The sequence below is a fragment of the Mirounga angustirostris genome, unplaced genomic scaffold, assembly GCF_029215605.1.
Source record: "Mirounga angustirostris isolate CCGP_5_RB_7025 unplaced genomic scaffold, mMirAng1.0.hap1 SCAF_4, whole genome shotgun sequence".
NCBI lineage: Eukaryota > Metazoa > Chordata > Mammalia > Carnivora > Phocidae > Mirounga > Mirounga angustirostris.
The window spans coordinates 157,215,900-157,232,334 of NW_026991712.1; the positions used below are offsets into that span (position 1 = coordinate 157,215,900).

At 42.6% G+C, this 16,435-nt stretch overlaps 1 protein-coding gene across 1 annotated transcript in view; it reads right to left on the reverse strand.

Annotated features, from left to right (window-relative positions):
* Positions 1 to 16,435, reverse strand: part of CCDC30 (coiled-coil domain containing 30) — a 121,668-nt gene that overhangs the window by 5,135 nt on the left and 100,098 nt on the right. The window contains 4 exon segments of the mRNA XM_064589322.1: positions 3,966 to 4,077; positions 6,606 to 6,662; positions 6,664 to 6,740; positions 10,105 to 10,246. Coding sequence (XP_064445392.1) covers positions 3,966 to 4,077; positions 6,606 to 6,662; positions 6,664 to 6,740; positions 10,105 to 10,246 — 388 coding nt within the window.

Genomic DNA, 16,435 nt, shown 5'->3' on the forward strand with positions numbered 1-16,435 from the left:
CAATATAAACCTAATACCCTTTAACTACAGCCCCCATCCCTCAATGCCTCAGCCCTAGGCAACCACTCATCTACTTCTATGTTTATATATTTGCCTATTCTCGACATTTTATATAAATGGAATCATATAATACATGGTGACTGGATTTTTTTCATTTAACATAATATCCTTAAAGTTCATCTGCATTATAACATGGATCAATACTTCATTACTTTTTACGGTTGAATGGTATTCTGTTGTATGGATGGATATACCACACTTTATTTATCCATTCATCAGTTGATAGACATTTGGGTTGTTTACACCTCTTGGCTATTATCAGTAATGCTGCTATAAATATTCATATACAGATTTTGGTGTGGAACAGCCACCTTTTGAGTGTTATTATTTCCTTTTCCCAGATGAAGGAACTAGAAGGTGAATGAGGTTTCCTTCTTTCACCCACAACTAGTAAAATGCTGAGCTGGGATTTGGGACGTAAGGTGCAGCGAGAAAACCTATCAAGGACACAAAGCCGTATTTGGAGAGCGGAGGATTCAGAAAAAGCTTTATGGAAGAGAAGATATTTAGGTTGAATTATGAGGGACAGTAGAAACTAACCAAAAAAAAAAAAAAAATAAATCTGGGGCAGGAAAGTCATGGGAGAAGGCAGTGGAGGGAGAGGGATTTCCTAGAAGAGCCCAAAGAAGACTATGGTAAGTCATTGTATGGCTTTGGGTCATATGGTCAGATTATATTTTGTGAAGACCCCTCCGGCTATAGACTAACGGAACAATAGGATTTCAAAAGACAAAGCCCGGAAGATGAGAGAAGGAAGGAAGATGGGATGTGTCTTTCCAAGTAAGGGAAATACATAACCAGAGGGAGGAAAGCAGAGCTTTGGGGGAAACAGTAAACAGATTGGCTTCATTTGATCAGACTTGTTTGATGTCAGAAAGTTATTTGGATTATGGGGAGTTCCCATGTGGCTTCAATTCCTCTGGACTAGACGTCAACCCTGGAAACCTTCCCTAACCACCCAGACAGGTTTAGATGCCACTCCGCCTGCTTTCACAGCATTCTGGGCCTACCGCTATTGCAGAACTCATCACGGCGTATGGTAGTCACTCTCATCAGAGCTGAGTTCTGTGAGGGCAGACACTGTATCTTGTACATCACCATATCCAAACCACAAGGGGGGACAGTATGAGGCCTGGCACCCTGTATATGCCTAATAAATAGCTGTTGAATGAATGAACTCTATCTGATAGACAAAGCAAGTCTCTGAAACTCTGTGAGATGAAGTACTATGAAGGCAAGCAGGGCTTCATGAGGATTAGTCTCGAGGCATGCATGGGGCAGATTAGGAGGAAAGACTGAAAGGAGATGAGTTAAGTTGTTGCTATAACCCAGGTACTAAGTGCTTGGGATGCAGAGGGTAACACAACAGACATAGTTCCTGCTCTCATGGAGTTTATAATCCAACAGGGAGGAAAGATGGGATTACAACACAGGAAGCAACATGGTCTCTTACAAAGCTATGTCCCTGGTTACCCCCATACCCCAAAAGGGAAACAGTAGACTTGGGGTATTCAAACAGTAGACTTAGTGGCTAAGAACAAGGTACCAGACAGAGTTTATTTCAGACCCTGTTCTGCTTATTGGCGATATGTCTTGGGCAATGATGTCACTTCACCTCTCTAGAGCTCAGTTTCCTCAGCTGTGAAAATGGCAAGGTTATTTTGTGGATTAAATGAGATAATGTACATAAAATGCTTACCACAGTACCAGGCGCGTAGCAAGCACTCAACAAATGTCAAGCTCTCACCATTTTAGCCTCTGAGGTGTTGCAAGGAAGGAGGAGATCTAGGATATGTCTGATCTCAGGGATCTATAAACTGATCCGTTTGTAGTACGATACTCAATCACTGAGAATCAAGAGATGTGGGAAATGTCAGCAGTAGCTGCGCGACTCAAGCATACCATTTAACCTCTCTTGAGTTTTATCTCCCTCCTGTATAAAATGAGGGGATTGAATTGGAAGATCCTTAAGATTCTAAGTTTAAAAACAATTTGGAGTTGTTTTAACAGGTATGAAGATGTTACAAGTTGGTACTTTTGTGACACATGAAATGTGGAGCTTGAGGTACTATAGTCCTGACCCCTGTCACATTTCTTATCTTGTTTGAGGATAATGTTGTGGATCTCAAAGCTATCGGGTCTAATATATACTCCATTAAGGCTCTAACTCAGCACCTATAATACTATAGTGCTTGTTCATGTATGTCTCTGTCCTTCTCTACTAGACTAAAGACTTCCAGAAACAGGGTCTATCTTCATATTCCTAGGACTTAGCATAGTTTCCTGAATTGATAAATGTTTGTTGAATGAATAAGTAGAATAGTGAATGACTAGACAGCTGAGAACAATTGTAGTTCAAGCAAAAACATAAACTATTGGAAATTAAGCCACATAATCTGGCAGTTCTACTTTGGACAAAATCTACAAAACAACTCATATAGTTTGGAAATAATCATTTCTTTCTTTCTTTCTTTCTCTCTCTCTCTCTTTCTTTCTTTCTTTCTAAGATTTTATTTATTTATTTGACAGAGAGATAGAGAGAGAGCACAAGTGGGCAGAGCAGCAGGCAGAGGGAGAGGGAGAAGCACACTCCCCACTGAGCAGGGAGCCCGGTGCAGGGCTCGATCCCAGGACCCTGGGATCATGACCTGAGCCGAAGGCAGACGCTTAACCGACTGAGCCACCCAGGGACCCCTCACCTTTCTTTTTTTTTTTTTTTTTAAAGATTTTATTTATTTATTTGAGAGAGAAAAGTGTGTGCATGAGTTGGGGGAAGGGCAGAGTGAGAGGGTGAGAAAGAATCCTAAGCAGATTCTGTGCTGAGTGCAGAGCCCAACACAGGGCTTGATCCCAGAACCCCGAGACCATGACCTGAGCGGAAATCAAGAGTTGGACACCCGACTGACTGAGCCACCCAGGCACTCCAGAAGTAATCACCTTTCTGAGAGCAAACCAGATGTGGGTCTTATGTTCACAGCAATAGTACCCAATAAGGAGGATCTACATGAAGTATCCTGGAAGGAAACATCTAGCAGGTGATACAAGCCAGGGGAGAAAGCAAGAAGCCTCTGTCTTGGATTCAGAATGCACCTCTGATCACTGAAGTCCCTCTCGCTGACACATTCACCAGCCAGACTCTGGACCTTCTCTGAATCTATACTATTTGCCACATCTATCTAAACTTGGCTACTTGTCTGCTTGGATTTTTGTAACTTAATTGCTTTTTCTCTCTTTTGTTCTTGACTCTTTGTTCTTAGGCTTGACCCCATGCCAGACCAGACTATCTTCATTTATGTCTTTGAGCCTCAGATTTGTTCATTTCTCAGACAGGGCTAGAATAATTCATGGCAAACAGGGTTGAGAATGAGGTATACATGTGAAAGCATTTAATATTCATTCTCAAATGTTTATGGAGCACCTGTCTGTAAATAAAATGACATATGAAATACAAGCCTTGCCCTCCAGGATCTCACTGCTGAGTTGAGATAGAGAAGCAAAAAGACAATGGTGATACAGTGTTAAAGAAGCTATGAGGCATGCACAATCTCTTTGGGATCACATAGGAGAAGAGTGTCTACTAAAAGCTGACCCAGGAGTGCCTGGGTGGCTCAGTTGGTTGGGCGTCCTACTCTTGATCTCGGCTCAGGTCTTATTCTCAGGGTCATGAGTTCGGGCCCCACTTGATCTCAGGGTCATGAGTCTGGGCCCCAAACCGACCCAATGAAGAGCAAAGCTGGCCAAGGGCAGTCTCAGGTTCTGCTGCTCTGGTGCAGCCAATGAGCTTCTTTGCCACAGGCCACCATGAAGCCAAGTGCAGCCTACAGCTACATGAAGGTGAAGAGAGAACACAATAACCTTGGCAACTAGGCTTCATATGAAGGACACGACAGAAGCATGCATCTTACCTCTCTGTGAATCCGGATGCTCCTTATGATACGCTCTAAGAGGCCAACCTGCTGTGTAAGATGGCAAGTGGTGTCCTGCAATTGCCTCTTTTCTTTATCCAGAAGAAGAACTCTAAGAATGGGATAGATCAGAGGAATAACTAAACATTTCTGTATCACTACTAAAAACTCAAAACTATGTCCCACTTACCACTAGCTCTGGGTCTTAGCCCACTGCCTAGATTATGGAACCAACTTTGGCAGAATAATTCCCACCATGTTCCAAGACCAAGTAGAAATTAATAAGCTTTTGGCCTGTACAGAGTCATTAAAAACATATTGAGAACAGAGACATACCATATGCAAGAGTATGGAAGGGAAGGCACAATTCTAGCCCTTGAGAAATCTGACAAAGGATATGATCCCATTTAGGGGTGGGGCTGAAACAAGAGACTCTGCATCCCTTCAAATATTGTAGCTACACAGCCTGCATCTGGTTCTCATCCCATACAGTCATCCCATACTTTTGGAGTAGTAGTAGCAGTAGTAGTAGTAGTAACAGCAGCAACAACAGTAATAGTAACAGGAGCACCGGCAGCAGCAGTAGTAGCAGAAGCAGCAGCAGTAGTAGCAGAAGCAGCAGCAGTAATAGCAGCAGCAGCAGTAATAGTAGCAGCAGCAGTAGTAACAGCAGCAGCAATAGTAATAGTAATAGCAGCAGTAGTAGTAATAGTAGTATTAGCAGCAATAGTAATTAAGCAGCAGCAGCCACAGCAGTAGTAATAGCAGTAGTAGCAGCAGCAACAGCAGCAGTAATAGCAGTAGTAGCAGCAGCCACAGCAGTAGTAATAGTAGCAGCAGCAGCAGTAACAGTAGCAGTAGTAATAGTAGTAGCAGCAATTGTAATAGTAGCAGCAGCAGCAGTAGTAGCAGCAACAGTGGTAGTAATAATAGTAGTGGCAGTAGTAGCAGCAGCAGTAGTAGCAGCAACAGCAGCAGTAATAGCAGTAGTAGCAGCAGCAACAGCAGTAGTAATAGTAGCAGCAGCCATAATAGCAGCAGCAGTAGTAATAGCAGTAGTAATAGTAGCAGCAACTGCAGTAGTAATAGTAGTCGTGGCAGTAGGAGCAGCAGCAGCAGTAATAGCAGCAGCAGCAGCAACCGTTTACCACGGCCTTACCATGTGCTTAGGCACTGTGCCCCACCCACAGAGTAAACACTTAAACCTGCTCATGTGTTGGCTCATCTGATCCTTGCAACAACCCCATGAGATGGATATTGTTATGGAGCCTATTTTAGAGATGAGGAAACTGAAGCCCAGAGAAAAGCAACTGGTTTCAGGACATAAAACCGGAAAGTCGTAGAGCTGAGATGCCAATCCAGATCTTCCCGATTTCTAAGCCTGAGTTCCTAGGCACTACACCAGGCTCACTCTCCAGGGCCAAGGTGTATTTGGGACACATGATGGTAGAATAGTGTTGATCAGAGATTTGTGTTTGAGTTCGGGTTCTGCCACATACTAGCTGTGTGACCCCTGGCAAATTACCACATCTGAGCCTCAGTTTTCTCATCTGTAAAAGGAAGCAGCATCCTGTAGAAGAAACTTAACTCCAAGGAAAACACACAAGTCCAATCCAGATGGCCAAAGTGTGTCTTTAGGAGGGCAAGAGGGGAACACCATTAATGTTAAGGCACGGGTAATATGTCAGTTGTGTTGGGAATATCAGAATCAATGACCTAGTTTGAGAAGGGCAATGGCTTATATAGACTATATAAAAGGGGAGACACAGACAGTAAGAGATCATCAGAGACTCCCCAGGTCTGCCCTGAGAAGTGTGTGCCCACAACAGCAGAAAGGAGAGTTCCAGTCTGCTGGACAGATCTCCCCCACAGACTGTGGTGCTGTGGGCTCTAGGGCCAAGCTACTGAGGCCAAGCACACACTGCTGTCACTGACTAGGCTGCCCGAGTTCCCGAGCGTCTCTGGACCTTAGCTTTTTCCCATAAAATAGGGCTAATCCCAGAGCCTCCCTCGTGGGATTGGTGTGAGGATTGATGAGAGACAGAGAGAGCTTAGAACAATGCCTAGCACATTGTAAGTGCTCAAAAAATGTTAGTCATTATGGTTATTATTGGTGACTCTCTGTGTTAAGATCAAACCACTCTCTTTGCCCTAATTCTTTGCTCCAAGGAAACTTTTCATTGTAACTGGAGTTTCCTAATAGAGGAGAGAGTGCTTGGGCTGGCTGATAATGTGAATTCTTCTCTGCTGGGACCATTTCTCAGTATAAATTAATACAATTGGCATCCTATGGGTTTCATGAATTTAAGTCACTAGTATGAGCCTGTTCCTCTCTTGATCTACCTTGATTCCAGAGGTATCAGATGATAAAAATGAGTGTCAACACATAAAGTGACAGCCAGAATGAGCACAGCTAGGTCCTCAGTCAGGCAATGCCTATGTGAGAGAGACCAACCTCCTCCATGATCTTTTTCTCTTTATTTTCATAACATTTGCATGAATTGCTGAAAACAGCAGGCAGCAGAGCAACAGTTATGAGATAGGCTGCAAACCCAAAGGACAGTCTCTGGAACAATCTCTTTGTTGAGGGAGAAACATCTTTGCAGAGTTCATTGGCTCCTCGGGCAGGACCGCACCTACCTGTTCTGGACTGAAGATATTACCCATTTGTTGCTGTGGATTAAGTCTTCTTGCTCTGAGTTGTTCCAGAAGTTTCCTTTTCTCTAGGAGCAGTATATCATTTTGAGCACTGACCTCTTCCTGGAATGCCTTCTCCTAGAGATAATAAAGCCCCTCACTACCACAGCAGGAGGAAGAATTACGAAGTTGACAGCAAATTTCCCTTCTTTACTTTTCCTCTCCTGTCCCCTAGTCTGTTTTCACCTGTTTGCTGACATTGTCAGCTAGATAGTTCTTCTGTTTATTTTGGTTATTTTAGGTCTTGTATTTTTTTTGAACAATTAATCATTCTCCTGGGTTAACATTTAAAAATACCTGAGCACTCCACTTCCAATAAGGTCCCAAGGCTTTCATGTGTATTCTAATACCATAGGTATATCAAATCACTACCAAATGCAACTGAATTCCCCGAAGCTCCAGTTTGACATTTTTCCATATAATACAACTCCATCTGCATTGGGGTGATAGTCTTTTTAAGACAAAGTGAGGAGATGGGAATTTAGCCCCCATACTTGGCAACCAGCATCAGGATCTCAGTTGCCTTGGCAAATGAAGCAGGTAAGCCAGCTACCGAGAATATCCTTGCAGTGATCATGCTAAAGAGACTTCTAACTTGACACCATGTCTCGTTTTCTACCAACAATTTTCCCAGAAAGCAATAGCTAGTGAAGTTATAGCTAAAATGATAAAGGAGTGATCTGGTGAAAAAATACTAATGTTCTTATATTGAAAGAGTCAGTAGCTATTAATAAATTATCACTGTGGGTGAGGCGTTTAGAAGCTCAAAAGTGTAGAATTGCCCTCCTCATTTCACTGATGCCCCGTCAGTGATAAGTCCTTCACCCTTCTGTGTTTGTGCCCCACCTGCCAAAGGCAGGAGTGAGTGGATATGGGAGAAGCAGAATGAGCTGCTGGCAGATGGTGAATCACAGAGTTAAGAGGGGCAACTTTCTTTCTTTCTTTTAAATAAGGCACTAATATAGATCATCCAGAAAAGACTCCATCTATTATTCAAGAATTGTAAGAAAGGATATTACATTATGTTCCGAAACAAACTACTCCAGATTTTAAAGTCCCGCAGCCAGGACCCTTCAATGTCTAACAATAGTCCTGTCTGCTCTTATTTAAATACATTTTTGGCGAGGATTGAGAATAGAAGCAGTCATCCCACCAATACTACTCTGCTGTTACAACTGGATTAGAAAGGAAACCAGATGGGGCAGGCTACTGACACTCTGCCCTTTGGAAATGCCTTATTTATTTATTTATTTTTGAACTGGAAAATAAGGACACCTGCTCTAATAAAAGGATAAGATATTTGGAGAAATCTAGTTTGGATGTTTACAACAGTCAGGAGACTCAACTGGCTCACTGTATAAAGAGAAGGGTGAAGGAACGAAATCCAAAAAATTGCCATTACTTTCTGGAGACTTGGTGCTTGGAAGGTGAGTCGAGCTTTTTTATGCTAGTGGCTCTGGTCCACAGGCCCTAAAATAAGTAAAACCAGGACCTCCAGGTGTGTACCACTGTGGCATTAAAAGATCTCACATCAGTCTTCTCTAGGCTAAGTATTTCCTATTCCATTAACAATTCCTCTCATGAACTGTACATCTACCAATCAATATGTTTCTAAGAGAGCTTGCACCAAAAGAGAAGAGAAGAACATGTCTGGAAAGTTGTCTGTGTCAGGTGCCACCTCACGCATTTCCTATTTTAACTGCACAAAAGCCTCGTGAGGTGGGGATTAGTTCTGCCACTTCACGGACGAGGAAAATGATACCTGGAGACTTGGGCCAGGTCACAGAACTATGAAGTGGCAGGTCTAGATTTTGCATCTGTCTACGGCCAAAGCCCCCAGCAGCCTTCAAGGGCAGTGAGCAAAGGGACCAACTGCTCTTCCTTAGCCTCTGCTTATTTGCCATCTCTCCTGGAAATCTGTGGCTCTCTGGGTAGATGTGTCCGTTTCCCAGGGCTGCTGTAACAAATTACCACAAACTGGATGGCTGAAAACAAAAGGAACGGGTTTTCTCACATTTGTGGAGGCTACAAGTCTAAAATTGGAGTGTTGGCTGGGTAAGTTCCTTCTGGGGGCTCTATGCCTGTCTCTCAGCTTCTGGAGTTTACAAGCAATCCCTGGTGCTCCCTGGCATAGCTACATCCCTCCGATAGCTGCCTCTATCATCACGTGGCCTTCTTCCCCTGTGTGTGTCTACGTGTGCCTGCTCTTCTTATAAGGACGCCAGTCATATTGGATTTAGGGCCAACTCTAATCCACCATGAGCCCATCTTAATTAATTACACCTGCAAAGACCTTATTTCCAAATTAGATCCCATTCTGAGGTTCTGGATAGACACGAATTTGTGGAGGACACTATTCAACCCAGTACAGTCGGGAAGAAAGAAGTAGGAGGCTGTTTCTGTCATGTAAGCCTAACAGTGGAAGGCAGGCAGTACAAAAGAGTGGTAATGCAGAAGTAGGCTTCTATTTCTGGTGGGCCCACCAACCAGGATTGCTACTTTCTTCTGTAGTACTTTTCATGTACTTTTCCTAGTTGTGAGTCTAACCTAGATCTGAGTCTTTAAAGTTTGACAATTTAGTACCCAAAGAGAAGGATACTGCAAAATCCAACTTATTTTCCTCTCTCACTATAGTGTGGAGAATCAGGAGGATTTTTTTTTTAAACATTGGTGACCCATCTGTTATAATCCAAAAATGTTTTATTGTGTGTAGTCTAGAATTCTTAACCATCCCATAATAGCCCATGGAATGACTGAAATTGCATGAATTCTTTTGGGATCCTTGGCACATACATAGAAACGAGTATTTTAGGAGTGAGCGCAGAATTTTCAAAATTCTGATGGGCTAGGCATCTCAAGAAGGGAAAGCATTACTGGCTTAGTCAGTTACTCTCCACTTTGAATTCGTGTAGTTTAATGATCTCAAGACCATTCTGCAGTTGATTCCAGGCCATTTGTCTCATTTTCCTCCTACCTACCAGTAAGTCACAGGGGCAATGGGACAAAGATGAAGAAGATGTGGATATTTAGAAAAAAAGCCTGCAGACACTACACAAGGACTGATAAGTAGGGGTCACCAATTTTCACTGCCATTTAAAACTGACAGAAGTTTGAGGCAAAATGAGGGCAATGTGAAGTAGGAATGAGTTACGTAGGGTGGTCTGGAAGTCTCTGCTGATGGATATTTAAGAGAAGACATTTTCATTTGAAGACAAGACACTGACTGGAGTTGGAAGTGCAGGATAGTTTCAGTGTCTGATTCAGTTTACTAACACCATGAGTCTTACATACTTTTTGGCAGAATTTCTCACATCGAAAGAAGGTGCAGAAAGAAATGAGAACCTAGAGTACGAAGAGGCCACAAGAGAATTAAAGCACCAGGGGGCTTTCTCGAATGAGCCAAGCCATGGCACATTGGGGAGCTCTTCACCTTTCCACTCACTATTTCCCTTTGCTGACGCAGACCTCTGATTTCATTTTCCAGTTGTTCAATTCTCTCATCTCGTAGTTCTACTTCATGAATTAAACGGTCCTTAACTCTGCGAAGCTTGACTTTGTAATGGTAATGTTTCTTGTCATAGCTCCTATAAAAGTAAATTTAAATAGAGGCGCAGCTGAGCACAGTGGACATTCATGTTGCTTCCTCAGTGTGCACCTTTCTTGGGTTTCCTCCTCTTGCTTTCTTGAGGCCTGCCACCAGATGTGGGTACTTTTTTTTTTTTTAAAGATTTTATTTATTTATTCATGAGAGACAGAGAGAGAGAGAGAGAGAGGCAGAGGGAGAAGCAGGCTCCCAAGGAGCAGAGAGCCCGATGCGGGACTCGATCCCAGGACCCTGGGATCATGACCTGAGCCGAAGGCAGACGCTTAACCATCTGAGTCACCCAGGCGCCCCAGATGTGGGTACTTGTCCTGCCTCCCATCTGCAGGACTTCTGGTCCCCAAGTGGGGGAATGGACCAAGGGTAACCTCCTAAATAGCACCAGCTTTAGTCACCCCTAACTCAGGAAATTCCTTGACTTTGGATCCCTGACATCTAATTCTGAATCCTGCTCCATGGAGTCAGTCATTAATTTAAGTTTCGAGTTCTTGGCTATCCCCTTGGATGGTGATATAACCCACTTCAGTCTCTGATAACTGAGTCCGCTCTCAGTCCTTGCCCCGAGTCTGGACTTCTGAAGGCCAATTCTATGTAGGTCTCTGCTCAAGACTCTAACTCAGATTCTGACATAAATCAAACTTACCGCCAATAAGTACATGAAAAGATATTCAACATCATTAGCCATTAAGGAAACATAAATCAAAGCTACAGTGAGATACCATTTCACACCCACCAGGCTGGCTAAAATAAAAAAGAAGACAATAACAAGTACTGGCAAAGATGTAGAGAAATTGGAACTCTCAAACACTGCTGGTCAAATGGTGCAGCCTCTTTGGAAAAAGCCTGGCAGTTCCTCAAATGGTTAAACGTAGAGCCGTAGGACCCAGCAGCTCCACTCCTAGGTATCTACCCAAGAGAAATGAAAACATATGTCTTCACAAAAACTTATATGTGAATATTCATAGTAGCACTATTCACAATAGCCAAAAGGTAGAAACAACCCAAAGACCATCAACTGATGAAAGGATAAACAAAATATGGAATATCTGTACAGTGGAACATGAGTCTGCCTCAGAAAGGAATGAAATGCTGATCCACGCTACAACATAGAGGAACCTTGAAAGCATTATGCTAAGTGAAAGAAGCCTCACTCACAAAGCACCACATATTATATGGTTCCATTTCTATGTAATGTCCAGAAGAGGCAAATATAGAGGATTCCTGGTTGCCTAGGGTTGGGGGTGGGGAGGGAAATTGGGGATGGCAGATGATAACTAAAGGGTTTCTTTTGGGGGTAATGAAATGTTCTAAAATTGATTGTGGTGATGGAGGTACAACTAAAAGCCACTGAATTGTACACTTCAAATGGGTGAGCTGTATGGTATGTCAATTATATCAATAAACCTGTTTTTAAAAAAAGAACAAAAATCTATGTTACCATTTCAAGCTACTATAACAGCTAATATGCATAAACAAGGAAACAGATTAAAACCTCAATACCACCACCTCTTTGAAGATGACCGTGCTTTCCAAATAAGAATATTGTTATTCAGAAAGCACTTCTGCAAATTAAAACTTGCGGAGAGATTTTACTTTGAACCTATTAGGTCTAATAACACAAAATCACTCTAAACTAGGATTTCTTGACCTTTGTCCTATTGACATTTTGTGCCAGATAATTCTTTGTTGTGGAACTCTGTACTGTGCGCTGTAGAATGCTTAGCAGCATCCTTGGCCTCGACCCACTAGATGCCAGTAGTACCTTCTACAGTGTGACAACCCAAAATATCTTCAGACACTGCGAAACGTCCCCTTGTCCTGGGAGGCAAACTACTGCTCGCTGAGAACCATTGCTGCAGCTAACGTTCCTAAGCTGGGTTTTCTCTAAGCCTACAGCCGTGATTCTCAAACTGTGTTCTGACTGGCAACATCAGCCTCACCTGGGAACTTGTTGGAAATGCAAAGTCTCAGGCTCTACCCCAGAACTACAGAATCATAAACTCTGGGAGTGCATCAGTGTTTTGTCATAAGTCATCTGGGGATTCCAGTGCAGGCTAAAGCTTGAGAAAGCTATGGGCATATTAGGAAGGGAGGGAGGCCCTCATCACTCCCATTTCATTATAAACAGACTACCTGTGGCAGGCTATAAGGTGCAGGTATATAGTCTTTCTTCTTTCCTGCTAACAAAACCCAGATTTCATTTAGGTGTCCACAGAGAGCCCTTGATCTTGAGAAAGGTGGGTGGGCCCCAGGTGTGTGTGTGTGTGTGTGTTTGTGTGTGTGTAGCCAGGGGATGGGCTTGTGAGACAGGTATGCCTGCTGGGCACTTCTAGGAACTTGAGAAACCAACCCTCTCTGCCCTGGCTGCCCTCCGCTGAGGCTGCGCTACCTGCAGCTGCAGTCTCTGCCTTGTAACCATGACGTGACAAGCCTAAAGATGAAGGGGTCAACCCACCAAGCATGGCAGAGCAGAATGAATGAAAGAGCCTGGTTCTTTTTTTTTTTTTTTTTTAAAGATTTTATTTATTTATTTGAGAGAGAGCGAATGAGAGACAGAGAGCACGAGAGGGAAGAGGGTCAGAGGGAGAAGCAGACCCCTCGCTGAGCAGGGAGCCTGATGTGGGACTCGATCCCGGGACTCCAGGATCATGACCTGAGCCGAAGGCAGTTGCTTAACCAACTGAGCCACCCAGGCGCCCCAAGAGCCTGGTTCTTAACAACACCCCTGAGCAGCTGAATCTGCCTCAGAAATCATCTTCCTCCAGATTTCTTGTTACATGAGAAAAAAATTTTGGTCTAAATGTATTAGGTCGGTTTTTTGGTTTGTTTTGTTTTGTGGTTAATTACATCCTGATATCTTAAAAACAAAAAAACTACTCCAAACAAAGACCATTCTTTTTTTTTTTTTTTTGGTATATATCTTAATGTGGAAAACATCTTGAGAGACATTTGTATACAAAAAGAAAACAGAAACCTGATTTTTCCTTTAAGTTTTCTTTTTTCTTTCTTTTTTAAAATTCAATTAATTAATATATAGTGTATTATTAGTTTCACAGGTAGAGTTCAGTGACTCATCAGTCTTATATAACACCCAGTGCTCATTACATCACGTGCCCTCCTTTATATCCATCACTCAGTTACTCCATCCCGCCACCCCCCCTCCCCTCCAGCAACCCTCAGTTTGTTTCCTATGATTAAGGGTCTCTTATGGCTTGTCTCCCTCTCTCATTTCATTTTGTTTTATTTTTCCCTCTCTTCTCCTATGATCCTCTGTTTTGTTTCTTAAATTCCACATATGACTGAAATCATATGGTAATTGTCTTTCTCTGATTGACTTATTTCACTTAGCATAATACCCTCTAGTTCCACATCATTGCAAATGGCAAGATTTCAGGGTTTTTTGATGGCTGAGTAATATTCCATTGTATATACATACCACATCTTCTTTAGCGATTCATCTGTTGATGGACATCTGGGCTCTTTCCATAGTTTGGCTATTGTGGACATTGCTGCTATAAATATTGGGGTGCAGGTGCCCCTTTGGATCACTACGTTTGTATCTTTGGGGTAAATCCCTAGTAGTCTAATTGCTGGGTCGTAGGGTAGCTCTATTTTCAACTTTTTGAGGAAGAGCAAAAACTATTCTAATGGGGGGCACCTGGGTGGCTCAGTCTGTTAAGTGTCTGCCTTTGGCTCAGGTCATGATCCCAGAGTCCTGGGATCGAGCCCTGTGTTAGGCTCCCTGCTCAGAGGGGGAGTCTGCTTCTGCCTCTCCTTCTGCCCCCCACTCCCACCCAACTCATGCTCTCTTTCTCTCTCTCAAATAAATAAAATATTAAAAAATTATTCTAATGGTCTCTATAGCTCCAGACTCCCCTGAATGCCTAGATAGTTGGGTAAAGCCAGTTTAACTGAAAAAAAAAAAAAAAAGTGTTTAAGGATGAGAAAGCTACTCTGTCACTGTAGGCACTTGAGGGCACAGTCATTCAGGCCTGTGGTGGCAGGCAGTTTGCACATGTCGACGATCTGATCTTACCTGATCTTACTACCTCTGACACTTAAACTGGGGGAAGCCCTAACTTAAGTGAAGGGAACTAACTAAAACCCTGTGCTCCAGGCTTTTCACAAGACACCTCATTTGATTTTTTTTTAAATTTTATTTTTATTTATTTGACAGAGACAGAGAATGCGAGAGAGGGAACACAAGCAGGGGGAGTGGGAGAGGGAGAAGCAGGCTTCCCACCGAGCAGGGAGCCCGATGCGGGGCTCGATCCCAGAATCCTGGGATCATGACCTAAGCTGAAGGCAGACGCTTAACGACTGAGCCACCCAGGCGCCCCAGGATATTGACTTTTTAATTGAAAAAAATTAAATTAAATTTTATCATTTTTAAAATTGAGGAATAATTGGGGCGCCTGGGTGGCTCAGTTGGTTGAGTGTCTGACTCTTGGTTTCAGCTCAGGTCAATGATATCAGGGTCATGAGATCAAGCCCCATGTTGGGCTCTGCTCAGTACAGAGTCTGCTCGAGATTTTCTCTGTCCCTCTCCCTCTGCCCCTCCTGCTCGGGCTCACTCTCTCTCTTTCTCTCTCATAAATAAATGAACAAATAAATAGATAAAATCTTTAAAAAGAATAAATTGAGATATAATTGACATAAAACATATTAGTTTTAGGTACATAACATGATGATTTGATATTTTTATATATTGCAAAATGATCACACCACAGTCTAACATCTGTCACCATACATAGAATTTTTTTTCTTGTGATGAGAACTTTTAAGATTTACTCTCTTAGCAACTTTCAAAGATGCAATACAATATTATTAACTATAGTCACCATGCTATACATTACATCAGCATGATTTATTTATTTTATAACTGAAAGTTTATACCTCCTGATCTTATAGGAAAAGCTTTCAGCTTTTCAGCACAGAATATGATAATAGCTGTAGGTAAGCCTACATTTCAGGTCTTATATTTTGAGTAAGTTTTTGTGTATGGTATAAGATAGTGGTCCAGTTTCATTCCTTTGCATGTAGCCACCCAGTTTCCCCCAACGCTATTTATTGGAGAGACTGTCCCTTCCCCACTGTATGTTCTTAACTTCTTTGTCATAAAGTAATTGACCATGTATGTATGGATTTGATATTTTGTTTTATACAAGAACTAGGAACCAGATGGGAGGGAAGGAGCAAAGCAGACTTATCTAGATGCTAATTCTAGTCAAACTGTGATGGAAGAGCTACTCCAAGGGAGTCTTCTGGTCTTGTAAATTATGTCTTACCCCTAAATGTGTTTTTGCAAGACTCTTCCATTTTTCAAAATAGTGCCCCTCTCTCTCCTACTTGCTGATTGTACATAAAAGAATCATTTTGCATGCTCTCTCTTAGAAGATTAACTTAGCTGTTAGCCAGATACCCGGCTGAGAAGTTTGGATTCCTGGAGGCCAGAGCCATGCATAGCAGGCTAGATGCAGCTTGTCAGTGTATTTGGCAGTTGACTGACTGCTGGGGTTGTCCCCAGTCCATTTTCTCCTTCTTCTGTCATTAGACACCCCCGGATTTTCAGCTAGGCACTTGGTTGCCCATACAATGAACTACACTTCCTGACTTTCCTTCCAGCTAGATGGAATGGACCATGTGAGTAAGTTCTGGCCAATAGGACATGAGTGGAAGTAGTGCGTCCTAAAGGCAAATGGAACGTCCTTGCTTTCCCCTCTTCCTTTTTGTTGCCTTAAATGTGGATAAGGGCAACATGTTAAAGATGCTGGAGCAACGAGATAAAGGAATCTAGACTCCTGTTACACTGATCCACCATACCCATCCTGGACTGCTTATGTCTGCTCTGTCAGGTAGGAAAGAAACCTTTTCCTTTCAAAAGACATTGTTATTCAGGGTTTCTGCTCCAGCAACTCAACAAACATCCTAATTAAGAGGGTTGGCTAAATACCTGGGTTCATAAAACTGCCTCAGGCCTGTTCAGTTCTGTGACCCTGCAGTATCCACTACATAATAGGAGGTACATATTTTTGGGGAAAGGTGTTCACAATTACAACTGCTGTGACTTAGATTCTTTTTTTTTTTTTTTAGATGGTAGTATCTTTTTTTAAAGATTTTATTTATTTATCAGAGAGCGAGAGAGAGACAGAGGCAGGCAGAGGGAGAAGCA